Source organism: Sminthopsis crassicaudata, chromosome 2 (genome assembly GCF_048593235.1).
Source record: "Sminthopsis crassicaudata isolate SCR6 chromosome 2, ASM4859323v1, whole genome shotgun sequence".
Taxonomy (NCBI): domain Eukaryota; kingdom Metazoa; phylum Chordata; class Mammalia; order Dasyuromorphia; family Dasyuridae; genus Sminthopsis; species Sminthopsis crassicaudata.
This window is the reverse complement of record NC_133618.1, coordinates 371,211,588-371,231,091: the sequence shown is the minus strand read 5'-3', so window position 1 is coordinate 371,231,091 and position 19,504 is coordinate 371,211,588. Positions and strand designations below refer to the sequence as shown.

Sequence of the window (19,504 nt, the reverse complement as noted above, 5' to 3'; positions counted from 1 at the left end):
TTTTACAGATGAGGAAACAAGGCAAGTAGGGTAAAGTGGCTTGCCTAGGATCACAATGTTTCTGAGGCAAGATGTGAACTCATGAAAATTTTAAGTTTTGCAAACCTTAAAGGTGTAATAGAAACTAAAGTTAGAATTTTTCTTTTTTAGAAGGCACTTGTAGGAGGGTGAGCTTCCTGTTATTCTCAAAAACCAAAAGCCTCTATCTAGATATTCTAAATCTAACTTTCCACAACAATTAGATTTCTTTCAGGCTTAAAACAATGAAGCCTAGAAAGTTCATCATTTCCCAAATATTTTCTTTTAAAATAAGAGGCCAAATACTTCTTTACAAGGTAAATAATGAATAGATCTTCCCAATTTTTTTGAGATAGGATTTTTAACTATCTTCAGTATGGAGAAGTGATCTTGGAAATAATATAACCTAAAGTTTGGTTCCAAGCTTTTCTTGGAAAAGCAATCTCTCTTTATGTTGGGTTTCTTTATCATCAAAATGGGGATAATAGGATTTACACTATTTACCTCAAAGAGTTCTCATAAGAAAAATACTTATAAAACCTTAACTTGTTACAGAAACATGAGCTACTGTTTTACATGTAGATCAGAATTTCTTCCAGGGTGAATTTATTAGGTAACTCAGACATGATATAGTGCTCAGTAAATGTCTGTTGAATTCATGCAGTAAATTTTTACATTAAGACAGATCACTATGAACTTTAAAACCTTCCTCTTCTGCTTTATTGACAAGTAAATTGTTCAAAAATGTTCTCACAGTTCAATAATTACAAAGACTCAGACTTACATTAAAAAAGTAAAAACCAGATTCCACCCACCCACCCCCAAAGCAGTAGTGTTCAGCTCCAAAGGAGCCTCTTTATGGAGAATCTGAGGAAAGAGCCAGTACTGTCTGTGGACACAATGTTACAGGACTAAAAGTAGACTAGAACACTCAATTTCAACTAAAAACAAGTGCACATCATAACCAATGTTTGGGGGTGAGGGGGTGGGGGAACAACTGGTGTTACATTATTAGCCCATAAAAACCAATCTTCAGTAAATGACATCCAACTGTCATAGTGGGGGTAAAAGGCACACTAATGGGTCAATGAAAAACTGGACATGCCAGCCATAAGATTAATTACAAGCTTTCAATAAGATGGGGCACAAATATTATCACTAAATGGAGAATGTATGGAAATGTGAGATTAAATAGCCACACAAAACACCACCACTGCACAGGGGCCATAGGAAGTCTTTAGGAGTGTGCTGTGCATTTTTCTACATGATCAATACTTGTTTAGTAATCATGGGGTCTCCATGAAGGTGAAAGATAATGAATGAGAAGTTGCTCTTTCATTTTTAAGTTGCTTCATTTGACCTTTGTAAGGAACCAAGAACACAGATTTCCCATTGGGTGCTCATAAATACATATTCACAAACATATGTAGATGTGTGTGAGAGCACACTACTCCTTCCAAAAAAAAAAAAGGCTAAAACTTTCACGACAGTATTTCTGATGTCTTAAAAGTCCTGATCAGTGCCATAATTGAAAATGGAATAAAAAAATCAGTCAGCAGGGTAAAGAGGGGAAGGGGGAAGATGTTATGGGAACAGTCCTATACACATGATTAAAGAGCTGGTAAAATTTTTCTGCAGCTGAATATATAATGGCTAAATGAGTCGAAAGGCCACAAATAAACCTCAGCTTTCTTTTGACTTCATAATTCTAGTGATGCTGGGAATAATGTACAGTTTCCTATTATTTTCCTAAAATTTTAGGAAAGAGTTACAGGAAAAAGGGAAAAGTATATTTATCTGAGGATGTAACAGGCCCTTTGTATGTATTTCCTATGCAAAGGTCCATATTTTTGTCTAAAAGGATTTCTGGCTAATGAGACATTACATCATTCTATAGAAAAATAATATTGTCAATACTGTTTAGCATCCACACTACCCCTCTATTTCTTTCTTGGCAGAAGAGATTATTGTTTTTTTTTTTTGTTTTTTTTTTTAATGCTTATAAGTAACAGATTTATATCACAGCTGTGCAGAAATGAATACATCTTAACTATCGCAACTGCCCAATGTTGCAAAAAAAAAAAAAAAAAAGTGATTATTGTAATAATTTGTTTTCATTTTCTTATCTACAATTGGATATTTATTTTCTTGTGCAACACTAGAGATTATCAGTCTTGGCACTCGTGTGACACTTGCTCCATTTGTTTCTGAATACTCGGTGCAGTGCTGGGAATGTGAAGCTGAAGCACTGGAGGCTGGAGTGTTAGGCATCACAGGTTGATTGATCTAGTCCATCTAGTGTAAGCTGATTTCTGTGTGGAGAATTGGGGCTGGGGGGACCACTTGGATTAGAGCTGTTCGATGGAGTAGAGTGTTTGGTGGAATCAGAATCCGGCTGTTAAAAGAAGAAATGATAATGAATACTCCCAAATACAATCTTCCATGTTTTTATATTTATGCCTTTAACAAAGAATTTCAAACTTTGGATTTTCTGATTCTAGGGTAAATGGTAAACTCTGAGTTTATTTAGCAAATGGGCACTGGATCTCAAAGTTGTCCTATTATGTAAATGTTAGGACCCCAAAAAACTGAAAAGGCAGATAGTTTAAGTTCTCGACCTGCTGCTTAGACTGTCTATGTGACTATGGGGGCATTACTTCATAGGGGATTATTGTATTATAAATCGGAAAAAAAAATCCTGGAGATCAATTAATCCAAACCTTTCATTTTATGGGTATGGAAACTGCTCTGGGGGAGCTGTGGTGAAATTTTTTCTTTTCAAAAAGCAATGCTTTTTCCTGAGCTTACTTAGTTTTGGGGAAATTACAAGATGGAGGCACGTTTACAAATACTGTGGAGTAAGAGATTGAACCATGGTAACCAAAATTCCTGAAAGCAACCTTATGTAGTAGAGTGGAGCATGCTGGATATGGAGTCAGATCCAGATGCCTGTGCTCTTGCTAAACTACCTGCATGATCTGGGAATGACAATCTTTCTGCATCTCAATTTCTTCCTCTGTAAAACAAAAGATTGGACTAGATGGTACTTAAGATACAAGAAGCTCAAAATTCATCGTTTTATGATCTCCAACCAGCCCTAAGATCACATAATTAATCCTTGATTGAAAAAAAGGGCAGAGTTCATACAATGCTAATCATAACACAATGACTAACAGGATGTAATAGAGAGAATCTGCTTGTACGTATCTAAGGAAAAAATGCACTATTTTGTTATTCTTGTATCAAATCTTTCCCACTGAAGGAAAGCATGTTTCATGGCCATAGATTCTATCCTCCTCTCCCTTCTCTCAACAATCAGAAACTTGGAAAATACTGAGAAACTGACTCCACAAGTACTTGTGACAACCAACAAAAGCAGAATGAAAGATATGGTTATTGCACATCAGTTTAATAAACTCAGAGCTTCAAGGCTCATACCCACTTCAAAAGAGACACAGAATCTGTATTGCAACAGATCCCAACTAATCTGAAAATGAGCCTTTGAATTAACATCAGCCTCTGCTTGAAAACTTAACTTCCCAGTGCCCTAAAAGAATCTCTAAAACTGAAAATGTCACAGGACAATTACTAGTCTACATTGGTAAAAGGGATTTCTTCCTGGGAAGTTTCCTATACCAATGAAATAAGTCTAGAATGCTATAGAATGTTAGGGCCCTGAAAAAAATGGGAATGTTTATATGAAGTAATGAAGAAACAAAAGAATATACAGATTTACACTCACATTAAACAGGAACACAATCTGTATTAAAATAAATTTGACAACTTGTTTCTATTTTGTTAAAAATTAATACACACAGGTTTTATCTCTTTTAATTAGTAAATAATAAAATGGTTACATATACAAAAATTTACATTCACTTTTTGTGATGTTTTGCTTATTTGTTTCCTTTTATCTCACCTTTTTTCCCCTGCTTTTATTACTACTCATATTTGAATGAGCATAGCTAAAAGTTAAAACAAAACTGATAAAAATTATTAACTACCCTCCCAACATCTTTGCCACTACTATGGGAAGGGAGTGGAGGCATAGTTTTTGCTTATGACTCAAGTGTCTCTCATCTTAAGGAATAATTGAATATTTATATAGTATGATAAAGCACCAAGACAAAATGTTACCTCTTTGTCAAAATCCTGGTCAGGATCAGACATACTTCTTAGGGGCATGGTCACTCCTAGTTCACCTCCACCTATGGGAAAAAGGAAAGTTTATTAAAACATTGAATTAAATTCTTTGTATTTTTCTTGGCTCTTTTTCTTGCACAGTGCTCATGAACATAATAGGTAGGTACACACTGAATGTTTATTCAACCCACAGTTGAATAAGTTGTGAACCCACACCACAGTCCACAAACATGACTAGCATCTCTCATCTTTGAACATTTTCTTTGACTATTGCTTATGAACTATAAGCTGTTTTCCTCCTGGCTTCCTTCAAATCCAAACTAAAATCCTGCCACTTCCAGGAAGCCTTTCCTGGACCCTTCTTGATTTTCGTGCCTTCTCTCTGTTAATACTTCCTATTTATAATATTTCTTTTGCTTGTTGTTTTCCCCATTAGATTGTAAGCTCCTTGAGGACAGGGACTATCATTTGTCTTTCTTGTAATCCCAGTATTTATCATGGAGACTGGTACACAGTAAGCACTTAATAAATGCTTACCAAGTGATTGACTACTACACAATGCATTTGTTCAAAATACAAAGGAAAGAGATGGTTTCTGCCCTCAAGGAATTAAATCTAACATTATCATTGTTATTTATTATAGCTTTTTATTTACAAGATATATTCATGGTTAATTTTTCAGCATTGACAGTTGCAAAACCTTTTGTTCCAATTTTTCCCCTCCTTCCCTCCATCCCTTCCCCCAGATTTCAGGTAGACCAATACATGTTAAATATGTTAAAGTATATGTTAAATACAATATATGTATATGTGTCCATACAGTTATTTTGCTGCACAAAAAGAATAGGACTTTGAACTAGTGTACCATTAGCCTGTAAAGGAAATAAAAAATGCAGGCAGACAAAAATAGAGGGATTGGGCATTCTATGTAGTGGTTCATAGTCATCTCCCAGAATTCTTTTGCTGAGTGTAGCTAGGTCAATTGGAGCTGTAAATCTAATATTACATAAGATTATTTAGATTGCAATTTGTACCTGAAGAGGGCCATGAAACGTAGGTCTTACTTCTTGATTGTGGTTGCCGGGAGAGGTTGGCTGGGGAAGGGCCAACTTTTTCTTCTTGTGAGGAAGGCAATACGCTCTATATTTGAAAATGCAACATTAAAACATAGGTAACATCAAATGTCCACACCATAATCATTATGGTCTATTTAAAAAGTATTGTGGGTCGGGGACAATAAATGATACAAAGATCAATCTGGGAAAATGTTTAAGTTTATCTTTGCTAGGTAAACAAATAATTTCTAAATCCCCTCCCCCCAAAAAACCCCAACAACAACTGAAAGATGATTTTTGCAGAAGGGGCTAAAGTAAACTTTAAAACATTATGTAAATATGCACTTTATTACCATGAGTAGCAGTATATGTAGTTAGTATCTAAACCCTCAGGTTTTTGTAGACAGCCACCTCCAAAAATAATCACAAAGAAAGAGGATCATAACATAAGGGAAATGATGCTGTGACATGCAAGTGTATTGGATTTCATTAAGGGAGGGTTGTGTAAAGTCACCTGTCTCACTTTCAAAAAAAGAGTCCAGTGGCCAGATATAGATCAAGATGACTGGAGAAGGCCCTAGATGAAATGGGAGACCTTGGACTTTTAAAGCTGAGGTTTTCAATAGGTCTCAGTTTGACTGAGGCCGCACCCATTCAGTGATAAAAGCTAGGTAGCAACTGAGGCAAAGAATCTCCTCCAAAAAAAATCTAAATAAAGGTAAATCTAAAAGAAAGAATGAATCTTTACCATCAAAAATTTAAAATTACTATAAGTGGCATCATATGTAGGTACTACCATACTCTCAGGTTTTTTGTGGTCAGCTACTTCCAAGAGTAATCACAAAGAAAGCATTTTGTAAATCTCAAACCACCACAAAAACGGGAGCTATTTTTTCATACCCATCCAATCTGTGTCTCTTGTTCAATCCCTCCCATTAATCCAGAATGCAGGAGCCCCTCCTACATTTCCTGACAGAATTTAGATAGTAATGGAACACCCAGATTCTTGATCTCAATAGGTTGATAACTGATGGACACAGCATATAACTAGCATTTTAATTAAAGAAAACGTGCATGCTTTTATTGAAAGAGCAATAAGCAGATAAACCACTATTTCTTCATTGTTAGGATTACTAAGTGAGAACTGAGGTTTTCTGGACAATTACAAGGTGAGAACTCAGGTTGACTTGATAGAGGGGGCAAGCTCATTGGCTGGGGTGGTTCTTCCCAGAAGCCCTTGCATTATCCCACGCCCATTCTCTGGGAGAATAAAAGAGAGGACTCTCAGAGAAAGAAGAAGACTCTGAATTGCATCAGGCTTGACGGGGCTCTCTGCAGGAAGGGAAGTCACTTCTTTGGACAAGAGTTAACAGCAACTGCCTGGAGACAACGGTTCGTTACAGGAAGAAGAATCTGTCTGAGAGATTTGAGTAGACACAGCAGATCTCTTCCCAGAGAGCGATCCAGCAGCTTCTGGAGACGACAGCTCGTTACAATTGGCGCCCAACGTGGGGCAAGGACTTTTGCTTATCCTGACAAGAAGAGCTAGACCAGACCTTCGCATTTTGGTGCCCGAACAGGGACAGACACGGTCCTGATTCCAGTGGAAAAGCTTCCGATCTAGATCTCAGTCTCTCTGACCCAGAACCGTGAGTAACGAGGAAACTTTGTTAAAGATTAAGTGAGCGTGCTAATAGATAAATAAGGAACTTAACTTGTTAAGGGCTAAACCAGGAATCTCTTATAGCTGAAATGGGGCAGATGTTAGCTATATTCAATCCCTGGACCTCAGCCAACTCAACCCCAGCCCCAGAAGCAACCTCAGCTCCATTCAGGAGTGGTACTATAGAGAGTATAATCAACATAATTGAGGAGCAGAGTTTACTTGTAACCTGGGTACAGATTGCTAAACTCTTGGCTGCATTAAGACGCACATCCCCTTGGTTCTTAGAGGAAGAAAAGATAGATGTAGATAAATGGAAGCTAGTGGGATATGAAATGAAAGAATTTCAAGCAAAAAATGGGCCTCGTTCAATTTCTGCAGAAGTATTTTATATCTACAACATAGTTCAATTAGCCTTAAACTATCAAGCAAGTTGTAGGAGAAGGAAAAGTTCTAAAAATGAACAGAGGAGGAAGTGTGAGGAAAAAAGGAAAGATCAAGATCTTTCCCTAGAGCAAGAGGATTTAAATGAGGAATTATGGTATGATTCTCTTGAAGAAGCTTCAACCCTGCCTAGAGAACAGATTATTGACAGGCCCACATCAACCCCACCTTCAGAGATGGAGGAAGAAAGAGGGGAAGAGGCAGAAACACAAACAGAATTGCCTGTGAAGCAGCCTAAGCCTATGACAAGATTAGAAAAAGCATTGGTTAAAGCTAAGAGAGAAGGACAGGATATAAGTGATTTTATACATGTATATCCTGTGATTGAAAATACTGACTCTGTAGGTAAAAAAAGGAGAAGATATGCACCTTTAGATTTGAATAAAATTAAGGATTTGAAAAAAGGTTGTACCCTTTATGGGGCTACATCAGCTTATGTCAAAATGTTACTAGATGGTTTGTCTTATGAAGTCCTAACCCCGAATGATTGGAAATCCATAGCAAGGACATGTCTGGAACCTGGAGAAAATTTATTATGGCTTGCGGAATTTCATGAATTATGTAAAATTCAAGTCAGATGCAATTTGGAAATAGGAGTTAACACACAATTCACTTTTGAGCACTTAGCTGGTGAAGGTCAATATGGAGAGAATTCGGAACAGATTAATTATACCATGACAATATATGAACAAATTGCTAAGGCTGCAATAAAAGCTTGGGGTGTCCTTCCTGGACAGAAAGATCGTGGAGAGGCTTTCACTAAAATACAGCAAGGTCCCAATGAACCTTTTGCAGATTTTGTGGGACGTTTGCAAACTGCTGTCAAAAGAACTATTGGAGAAAATTCAGCTACAGAAATAATGACCAGACATCTGGCTAAGGAAAATGCCAATGAGATTTGCAAAAGAATTATATGGGGATTAGACAAAGATGCTCCTTTAGAGGAGATCATAAGACGCTGTGCTACAGTGGGAACAAATGCTTTTTACACCCGGACAATGATGAATGTGGAAAGACAGGGTCCCTCCTGGCAAGGGCCTTCTAGAGAAACTCGGAGATGTTTTCAATGTGGAAAAATTGGACATCTAAGAGCTCAGTGTAGATATGGAGATACAGTGAGAAGACAGGGTGAGAGAAGACCTAAAACCCCATGTCCAAAATGCAACAGAGGACTCCATTGGGCATCAGAGTGTAGAATAATTCAGGGAAATGGGATGAGGGGCCCAGGTCCAGGGCCCCAGGCAAAAAAGACTTGGGGCATGATGGCAGCTGATGTTACACCTAAAGAGCCTTTAGAAGGCCAGGACTCTGATTTAATCAATCAGCAGAAAAGCAATCACATGGTAGAAAGGGATTACCTGATAAGTGAGCCAAAAGGCAATCAGATTGCAAAAATGGATTACACTTGGGGAGAATACAGGCCTTTTAAACCAACAGGGCCGTGCCCAGTGCAAACAACTCCAATGTAATTGTCAGATGATGAGAAGAGATTTAGAAAGTGGTAAAAAGAAGGAAATTAGATAGGTTAACTGCCTGGGAGAGAGGGTTTGCTTGTATTTCTTCAGCAGGAGAAGGAATCAGATGGGTGCCAACGAGTCATATTCGCCTTATCCATCAGAGAGAGACAGAAAAAGAGAAAGACCTCAAAATAAAGGAGAAGATCTAAGAAACATCTGACACTGAAAGAGCATGGATAATAAGAAGACTGTTAAAGAACTTTAAAACCAGCAGGAATCATTGGACTTCCTCACACAAGATGAGACTAATGGACAATGGACTTATGGACATTTATAAATTTTCAATTTATGATTATGTTATATACTTCTAGCATGTGTTACGTTACTATGTTACTATGTGCTTATGTGATTTATGTAATTATCTGTAATACTTCCCATATTGATGGATTTATGTTTCAAGGTCATGACTGTCCTATGTTCTAAATCAAAAGAAAGGGGGAGATGTTAGGATTACTAAGTGAGAACTGAGGTTTTCTGGACAATTACAAGGTGAGAACTCAGGTTGACTTGATAGAGGGGGCAAGCTCATTGGCTGGGGTGGTTCTTCCCAGAAGCCCTTGCATTATCCCACGCCCATTCTCTGGGAGAATAAAAGAGAGGACTCTCAGAGAAAGAAGAAGACTCTGAATTGCATCAGGCTTGACGGGGCTCTCTGCAGGAAGGGAAGTCACTTCTTTGGACAAGAGTTAACAGCAACTGCCTGGAGACAACGGTTCGTTACAGGAAGAAGAATCTGTCTGAGAGATTTGAGTAGACACAGCAGATCTCTTCCCAGAGAGCGATCCAGCAGCTTCTGGAGACGACAGCTCGTTATACTTCATATTATTTAGGACTCAATATTTGGAATACATTTTATTTCACAAGAAAAAGTCAAGAGCTAAAAATCTAAGAGTATGGATGCCCTGAATGAACTGGCTAATAACAGTACAAGAGTATCTATACTAGCTTCTACTTCCTCATCTACAAATTAGGTCTCAATCACTTTCATTCTAGCTTCTAAACCTATCACTTCATAGAAGCTTAATTACTAATTACTAATTATGATATCTTTTTCAGTTCTCATATGTTTTGCTCTTCCTTACACATTTTTGGCAGGTCCCCTCTACAAAAAGTAAACTCCTTTATATTCCTGGCACCAAGTTTTAATTTTTAATTGAACTGGACACCTCTTCTTTTAGATACTATTGGCTTTTGTGATGCTGCTTTCTTTTTATTTTCTCTCTACCATCCTAACTACTTCTCAGCCTCTTTTTTTGAATTACCATTTACTTTAAATTTATCCTTAAATTATTTAATGTCCAATTATCTATTTCTATATCGTATGCTACAGGATAAGCTCCTTGAAGGCTAGGATCCTCTAATTTGAACTCTATTTCTCTAGTATCTACACAGCAGAATGGGACATTGGCAGAGCCAGCTTCAGATCAAGAAGAGTAAGTATCAAGTGTGGCTTCTGCCCTATCCTGGTTTTGTGACCTAGGCAAATCACTTAAAGTGCCTCAGTCACCAAACAATTAGTTTAAGAAACTAAGATGCAGAATAGCAGTTCCCTATACCAATCCTCCTACAATCTGTCACTCTTCCCCAAACTCCCAAATCTGTGCCTGTCCAAGTCATACACAAGGCATTTAGTAAATACTTGTGTTAGGCTGAATAGTTTTCTTCCTCATTATTACTGAAACACACATCTACACATTTCTAAGTCTTTACATTTTTCACAGTGCTTTCCTCAGAATAATGCTGGGAGGGGGCAGCTTGAGTCTTATTCTCTCATTCTGAAAGCCAAGAAGCTGGGCCTGGAGAGGCAATGGGACCTACATGGGCCATATGGTCATTGAGGAAAAGAACCAAAACTTAAAGGCAGATCTCTGGGCCTTGGCCCATGATCTGCCTCCTCTCACATAACTGTAAGATTGGAAAAGAACCCAGGGTACATCAGCTCAATTCTTAAGTGCTAATGTGTTAATAATTGCTCCTACTCTGGTGAAGAAAATAAGAGAAAAATCAGGAATAAGAAATCAGATGAATGCTTTAGGCTAAAAAACTGTGATGACTCTGGAGAAAAATTTTGGTAGAGAAAGTTTATGTGATAAGTGTGGTTAAAGTTTGTTGGAGGTTATTAGAACTGCTGCAAAGAGAAGGGGGAAGGAAATTCATTCTGCCATTTTCATCAAAAAAGAAAAAGGATAAAGATAAGAATTTATAAAATGCTTATTTATAGTTAGCTAGCAGTGCAGATTAGGTTATCTCTGCAGATGCAGCTTTTCATTTTTTAGCTAGATCCCCATTTCATCAGAAGCCTTATGCATAGCTTTCTCTGGCAAATGTGGTCAGGAAAAGGAGACACTGTGGAAATGCAGAGAGATTATATTGTGCAGATGTAAGTTTCATTCCCATGCCTATTCCCTGCTTATTGGGTAAACTTATTTAATTTACCAGAGGGAGATCCATGAGCACTTGCATTCCATCTCCGGGCCCCATATGAGCAACGTGGTTGAAATTAGTTGGGTTTGATATCATCTTTGATCTCAATTCTGGGTCTCTGAGCATCTCTCTGGGGAAAAGAAAATATTTGGAAATTCATTCATATGCAAAAAATATTCTTGGCTGTCACCATTAACCTAACCAGACTCTAAATGATTAGACTCTTTTTACCGCCTCTGTTGTAATCTCTCTTCCTCAGGAACCTTAAAGACAAATCGCTTTTTACTTCTGGTCCGAAGCATTTGTTTTTTGCTGTTATCAGAAGTTTCTGGCACACTGAGTACAGCTCCTACATGAATAATAAACAATGTACAGTAATTATGGGCTATAGCCTATGTATTTGAAACATCACTTATTCTCAAATACATCAGCACACCATAGGTACACATAGTACAATTTTGAAGCACAAGGATTTGCTGTATCTAGGTGAAGAAAACGGCTGCTCATGGCACACAGTAATATATTTTAATCTACTGAACAGAAAAATATTCTAAATTTGTTTCTTTTCTGCCTACCTGAAAACTTGTTCTTAAAGTATATTAACCGTGGAGGTTCCCAGTTAAGGAGATTGAGTGTTCCTTCCATGTTAAGGGGTCTGATCTGGTTTGGGACAAAAAAGCAATTTTGATCATAATGCTTAATTTATATAGCTCATATGTTACAATAAAATGACAAGGAATGGATTCTCTTACCTTCCGCAGGCCAATAGTCTGGACCCATTCCATAGTATGAACATCAAAAACATCAACTCCATATTCACTATATACTGTGATATAAGAAGAGCTACAACCTAATAGAACAAAAACAAAAGAATTAAGTGAAAAAATGTATAAATTGTTAAAACCTGACAAAGTTTATAAAAGTGAATGATAAAAGATTGTGGGTATGAACTATGAAGCTTTCAAAAGCTATAGGGATGGCATTCCTAACTACATTCAATTTTAGAAGCATCACTGGTATTTTTCAATTTTAAATGTCTAAAAGTCAAACTGGTTTCATTTGAAAAAAACAGGCTAAAAAACATATTCCAAATTCCTACCTCAGATCTTTCAAGTTAAAAAAAAAAAAAAAAAAAAAAAAAAAGCAAGTGTTCCAAATGCTTAAATGCTCAGTCTCTTTGTAACTAAAGAAAAATTGAACACATTGAAGGAAACAATGATCATACTTTTTCTTTCAGAAACATTAATATAAAAAGCAACTGCTATTTTAAAGTCACAATATGGAATTAGGATTGGTTCTGAAAGCATAATTTTGTTAACAATATAGAAAATTAACAGGCTATAGTAAGATGATTTGGGAGGGCAATGGTATAATATATGAGAATCAATTATTTTCAAACACTTCAGGAGCAACTATTTGCTGGCAGGTATTTTAATTAATAAACATTCTCCTTTATTCTGTAAACATTCTCTGAAGGCATTTCCCCTCTATACACTAACCCAATACTGGTTAAATGTGAAGATATTTGAAAGGACAAAAGTGCCTTTAAGTAATCACAGTTCTTGTCCTTTAGTCAGACCTTTCCTTTCACTAGACCAGGAGTGACAAGTCAGAACTCTAATGTTACCTCTGCCACCAAATAGCTTTGGAACCTTTGGCAAGTCCTTCCTTTCTTAAGTCTCAATTTCCCCTCTATGAAATAAAAGCAAGGATGACAGACTGTATATTTCAAGTTTCAGCTTCTGATATCTTATGATTCTAAGACACCAAAATGCTTACTCTTTCACTGTGTGACACTGTATTAGATCTACACAGAACAAAAATAATACTTCAAAGTATTAAACTTAGACTTGCTCTGACCCTGAAAAAGGGAAATACACACACATACACACCCCTAAACTATTATGACGAAGCCTTTTGTTAAAAATTAGCAAGAGATGAGTAGAAAGAACACTAAACTAGGAGTCAGAAATGAGAGTCCTTTATCTATCCTAGGTTAGCTGAAACTGGAAACATTCCTTTCTCTCTCCGGGTTTCAAGTTTTCTTCACTATAAAATAAGGAATGTTTACAGCATTTTTAGAAATTATGCAATATTTATCAATCACCTTTAAATGTCCTCTTTCCAATTCTTAATTACTTTATGGTAATTTCGAAAGGCAATTTAAAAAATTTTTTAATCAACTATACCAAAGGCAAGGTGCAGTTTGTTGGTACTTATACATAACATTGCCAGTAGTATTGATTTGATTTTCAGTTTTTGCCTTTTTTTTTTTTTTGTTATCATACTGCAAAGGGGTAGATACCATTGTCTTTTGTAGAATCTGTATCAACTGTAGGAACAAAATTCTTTCCATTGAATTAAAAAAAAAATCAAAATGTAGTATAGTTAAATGTGTATTTGCTTTATAAAGATGGTTCAGGTCAGTTGCAAAAGTTCAAGAATAACGATAAGAGAATGACAGAATTTTCGAGTTGGAAGCCCATATTTAAAAAGGATTCTTGATTACAAAACACACCTGCTAAATCTGTCTCTACCTTCTAATGAGGAAAATATACACCAAAACTCCACAGGCTGTCTATTCATAGCTTTATAATTGTTAACATTTTTCTTTACATCAAACCTAAATTTACTTCTATTCAACTTGGCACTGGCCCCAGAACATAGAACTAAGAGCAAACAGAATATCTAATTTAATTTTTTAATATAACTTTACCCTTTTAAATGCTTGGAAGCAGCCATTATATCTGTCTTTATTCCTACCATACCTCCCCTCAATAACAACAATAAGAATCTCAAATCAAACAAAATATTTCTCTTTTCCAGGTTAAACATACTCAGTTCCTTCAACAGATCCTCATAAGATATGGATTCAAGATCGTTCACCATCCTGGTTAAATCTATCTGAATGTTCTCCAGATGATCAATATCCTTTGTAAATTGTGGTGTAAAGGATTATGCACCATATTCTAAGTATGGACTGACAATCAACTTCTTATTCCTGGAAGTTCTTTTGTCTTCTAACTTCTTTAATCTTGTCTCCCCAATCTGAGTTTGTAGAATTTATTTCACGTTCAAGATCTTATACTTACTTCCTATTAAATTTCATCTTCTCAGATTCATCCCAAACTTCTAGATCTCTTCAGATCCCAACTTTCTCAACAAGTAAATGGACTTTGACACATTTGCCAACTTTTTTTTTTTAATCAAAAATTACTGCAAAAAATATTAAAGAACACAGAAGCAAGCAGAGATCTCTGGGACACTCCATCAAAAATCTTGAGTTGACATCAAACCATTTCAATCTGTTCTAAATTTAAACAATAGTATTTTTCCACCAGAATAGTATATGGCACTTTAAAACACAGTATTCTCCAATCTCCTATTTTAGTGTTCCTGTCAAAAAGGGAAATGAATTTAACTATGACCTTCAGGACCAATTCTTAAGCACCACATTCATTTTTGGCTTTCACTAACCATCTCTTTAACAACTAAGTTTAGATTTACCAGGAATTAAAGACAAATTCATTGTCTTTTAGTGTATAGACACTATTCTCTTTCCTTTTAAAAAATCATAATTAATTCCTTGAAAAAATGGGATAGAGAACCAAGATGGTGAAATAGAGGAAGCACTATAGCTAAGCCCCTCCAAATAATTTTAAATTGATGCATCAAATCAAATTCTGCCACCCCATCCTAATACAGATGATCAAAAGGAGAGATCTGTGACAATGGAGTGGGGGCTGGCCTGCAGCACATGTGATGGGAACACCAGCTAAGGACCTTGGAGAAAGTAAAAGAAGCAGCTGCAAAGGTCCTAATTCAGTAAGAGAGAACTGGACAATTGGTAAGAAAGAGATTAGAGGGGACCCCTGTGCTAGCACTAATCACAGGATCAGGTACTATCTGACAACTCCATTGCCTACACCCACTTTTGGGTCACAGTTCCAGGGTAAGACTAATGGTTTCAGTCATAAGGAATCAGGGGCCCTTCCTGGATAAGGACCAAAATGCAGATCAGGAAAGCATTTCCCCAGATCACCACCTTGGAAACACATGCACACTTCAGATTCCCAGAACTAATTCTACAAAAGCAGTGCAAAAAAAGCCTGAAGATCAGGACATTGCTTGTACCCACAACCCCACCCTGGGAATAGAGCCCAACTTTAACATAAAGTTCAAAATCAAGAAATAGGCTACCAGAAAAAATGAGCAAACTTTCTATGACAAGGAAGATCAAGCCACAAACTTGGATGATGACAATGATATCAAACTGGCTACAAGCAAAGCCAAAGAAAAGTATGATTCAGACAAAGGCACAATGAGAATTCCTGGAAGAAGAAAAAAAAAAATTAAAAGTCAGAGTAGTAGAGAAAAAACTTGGAAATAAAACAAGGACAATGAAAAATTATATAAAGACAATGAACAGCTTATAAGAGAGACACTAGAAAATAACACCTTAAAAACCAAAACTGGCTAAATGTTAAAAGAGGTACAAAGTTGCATTGGAGAAAATATTTTTTAAAAAATTAAAATCAGCTATGTGGAAAGGTAATGACTCTATGAAACATCAAGAGTCAAAGGCAAAAGAATGAAAACTGGGAAAATGTGAACTATCTCATTGGAAAAATAGTTGACCTGGAAAATACATTGAGGAGAGAGAAGTTAAGAATTAATGAGCTACCTAATAGCTATGATCAAGAAAAGCATTCAAGAAATTATAAAGAAAAACTGTCCTGATATTCTAGAACCAGAGAGTAAAACTGAAAGATTGAGAATTCACTGATCAACTCCTGAAAGAGATCCCAAAGTAAAAACTCCCAGGAACATCATAGCCAAATTCCAGAGCCCCCAGATCAAGACCAAAATATCTCAAATAACCAGAAAGAAAACACTCAAATAGCCATAGTCTAGATCACAGAAAATTTAGCAACTTCCATGTTAAAGAAGCAAAGGGCTTGCAATATGATATTCTAGAAGGCAAAAGAGCTAGGATTACAACAAAGAATAACTTACCCAGCAAAACAGAGTATAATCTTTCAGGGAGAAAGTGGATATTTAATGAAATAGAGAATGATTCCTGAAGAAAAAATTGGAGATGAAGACAAAATCTGACTTTCAAAGACAAGAGTCAAGAGAAGCATAAAAAAGGTAAATATGAAAGTGAAATCACAAGGGACTACTTATGATCCTATGTGGAAAGCTGATACATCTAATTTATAAGAACTTTATCATTATTAGAGCAGTCAAAAGGACTGTAATAGAGGATGTGAATGAATTATGTTGGGATCATCTAAAAGAAAAGGATAGATGAGAATGAGAAATGTGCTAGAAAATGGGGGAAGGAAGAGAAAGAATGGGGAAAATTATGTCACATAAAAGACATTGAAGAAAGAGCTTTTATAATGGAAGGGAAAATGTTAAGAAGATGGGCAATACTTGAACCTCACTCTGAAATAATTCAAAGGAGGAAGAAAAATGTGTGTGTATGTAAGTATGTATGTAAGTCCACACACATACACACTCTTTCTCAAATAGGTGTAGAAATCAATCTTTGACAGGGAAGCACAAGGGGGTGATAAAAGGGAAAGCAGTGATCAGAAACAAAACATAATTTTGAGGTAAAATGAAAGGATAAACAGAAGAAAATAGGATGAAGAGAAATGTGCAGTTGGTTATCATAACCATGAATGGGATAATAGAATGGTTTAGAAAGCAGAATCCAACAATATATTGTTTCTAAGAAATATACCTGATAATGTTGAATATTGGAGGGGATGTGGGAAAACAGGGACACTGATACATTGTTGGTGGAACTGCGAATACATCCAGCCATTCTGGAGAGCAATTTGGAACTATGCTCAAAAAGTTATCAAACTGTGAATACCCTTTGATCCAGCAGCATTACTACTGGGTTTGTATCCCAAAGAGATCTTAAAGAAGGGAAAGGGACTTGTATGTGCAAGAATGTTTGTGGCAGCCCTATTTGTGGTGGCCAGAAACTGGAAACTATGTGTATGCCCATCAATTGGAGATTGGCTGAATAAATTGTGGTATATGAATATTATGAAATATTATTGTTCTGTAAGAAATGACCAACAGGATGATTTCAGAAAGGCCTGGAGAGACTTACATGAACTGATGCTGAGTGAAATGAGCAGGACCAGGAGATCATTATATACTTCAACAACAATACTGTATGATGATCAATTCTGATGGACATGGCCCTTGCCAACAATGAGATGAACCAAATCAGTTCCAATAGAGCAGTAATGAACTGAACCAGCTACACTCAGCGAAAGAACTTGGGGAGATGAATATGAACCACTACATAGAATTTCCAATCCCTCTAATTCTGTCCGCCTGCATTTTGGACTTCCTTCACAGGCTAAATGTACACTACATGTACACTATTTCAACTGATCCTTTTTGTTCAGCAAAACAACTGTTTCGTCATGTATACATATATTTAATTTATACTCTAACATATTTAACATGTATTGGTCTACCTGCCATCTGGGGGGGGGGAAGGGAAGGAGGGAAAAAATTGGAACAAATGGTTTGGCAATTGTCAGTGTTGTAAAATTACCCATGCAAATATCTAGTAAATAAAAACTATTAAATTAAAAAAAAAAAAAAGAAAGAAATATACCTGAGATAGAAAGATATAAACAATTAAAAATAATCTGTTGCTTCAGACTTTTTTTAAAAAAAAAAAAGCAAAAATAGCAATTATGATTTCAGAAAAGCAGAAGTAAAAATAGGTCTAATTAAGAGATAACCAGGAAAGCTATTATTTCACTAAAAGGCACCGTGAACAATGAAGTATCAATACTAAACATATCTCCTCCAAATGGCACAGCATCTACATTTTTAAAGGAAAAGTTAATTATAAGATAAAACAGTAAAACTATACTAGTATGGAATTTCAACTTTCCCCTCACAGAGCTAAATAAATCCTACCATAAAATAAACGTAAAAAAGTTGAATGAAATTTTTAAAAAGCTGGACATGATAGACATTTGGGGGAAAAAAATTGGAAAAAAATAGGAAGGAACAGAATTTTTCTCAGCTGTACATAACACTTGCACAAAAATTGACTATGAATTAGGACATAAAACCTCACAACCAAATGTAGAAAAGCAGAAAAATTAAAAACATACCTTTATCAGATCATAAAACAATGAAAACTGCATTCAGTAAAAGGTTGTGAAAGCAAATATTAAAAATTGCAAACTAAACTGTTCTAAAAAATGAGTAATTCAAAGAACAAATCACAGAAACAGATCAACAGTTTCATCAAAGATGAGACAATCTACCAAACTTTGTGGGATGCAGTCAAAGCAGAACTTAGGGGAAAATTTCTATCTCTAAATGAATTCATCAATAAAAGCGAGAAAGAGCAGATCAATGAATTGGGCATGTAGCTTTAAAAAAATGAAAATAAATACAATTTTAAAACATCTAATTAAATACTAAAATGGAAATCTTGAAAAATCTAAGGAAATTAATGAAATCAAAAGTTAAAATTTGAATTAATAAACAAAAGTAGGAATTGATTTTATGGGGGAGAAAACAAGAAAACAGATAAACCACTGGTTAATTTGATTTAAAAAAAAAAAAAAAAGAAAAAGAAAAAGAAAAACGAAATGACCAATATCAAAAATGAAAAGGGTGAATACACTACCAATGAAAATGAAATTAAGATAAATATAAGACAAGTCGAATTATATACCAAATATACTTAAAAATCTAAGTGAAATGGATGAATATATACCAAAACTATAAATTGACAGATTAAAAGAAAAGGAAACAGAATACTTAAATAACCCTATCTTACAAAAAGAAATTGAATAAGCCATCAATGAACTTCTAAGAAAAAATCCCTAGGATCAGATGGATTTACAGATGAATTCCACCAAAAAACTTTTAAGAAACAATTATTTCCAGTATTATATAAACCATTTGAAAAAATAAGAAAAAGTCCTACCAAATTCTTTTAATGACACAAATGTAGTTTTGATAACTAAACCACGGAAAGCAAAAACAGAGAAAGAAAACTATAGGTCAATTTTCATAATGAATATTGATATAAAAAAATTCATATAAAATACTAATAAGATTACAGCAACATACCATAAAGGCCATACTCTATGACTATGTGGGATTTATACCAGAAATTCAAAGTTAGTTCAATATTAGGAAAAATATAAGCATAATTGATCATATCAAGAGATACA

The 19,504-nt window shown here is 35.6% G+C and overlaps 1 protein-coding gene across 2 annotated transcripts in view; it reads right to left on the bottom strand.

The window, feature by feature from the left end:
* Positions 1-715: 715 nt before the first annotated feature.
* The window catches only part of CDC42BPB (CDC42 binding protein kinase beta), a 156,275-nt gene continuing 137,486 nt past the window's right edge, over positions 716-19,504 (bottom strand). For both annotated transcript variants that reach the window (XM_074291198.1, XM_074291199.1), the window contains 7 exons: positions 12,017-12,114; positions 11,840-11,924; positions 11,496-11,613; positions 11,277-11,394; positions 5,196-5,301; positions 4,156-4,226; positions 716-2,413 (listed from right to left, as the gene is read on the bottom strand). In XM_074291198.1, the coding sequence (XP_074147299.1) occupies positions 2,282-2,413; positions 4,156-4,226; positions 5,196-5,301; positions 11,277-11,394; positions 11,496-11,613; positions 11,840-11,924; positions 12,017-12,114 (728 nt within the window). In that variant the 3' untranslated portion in view covers positions 716-2,281. The remainder of the gene's footprint in view (positions 2,414-4,155; positions 4,227-5,195; positions 5,302-11,276; positions 11,395-11,495; positions 11,614-11,839; positions 11,925-12,016; positions 12,115-19,504) is intronic.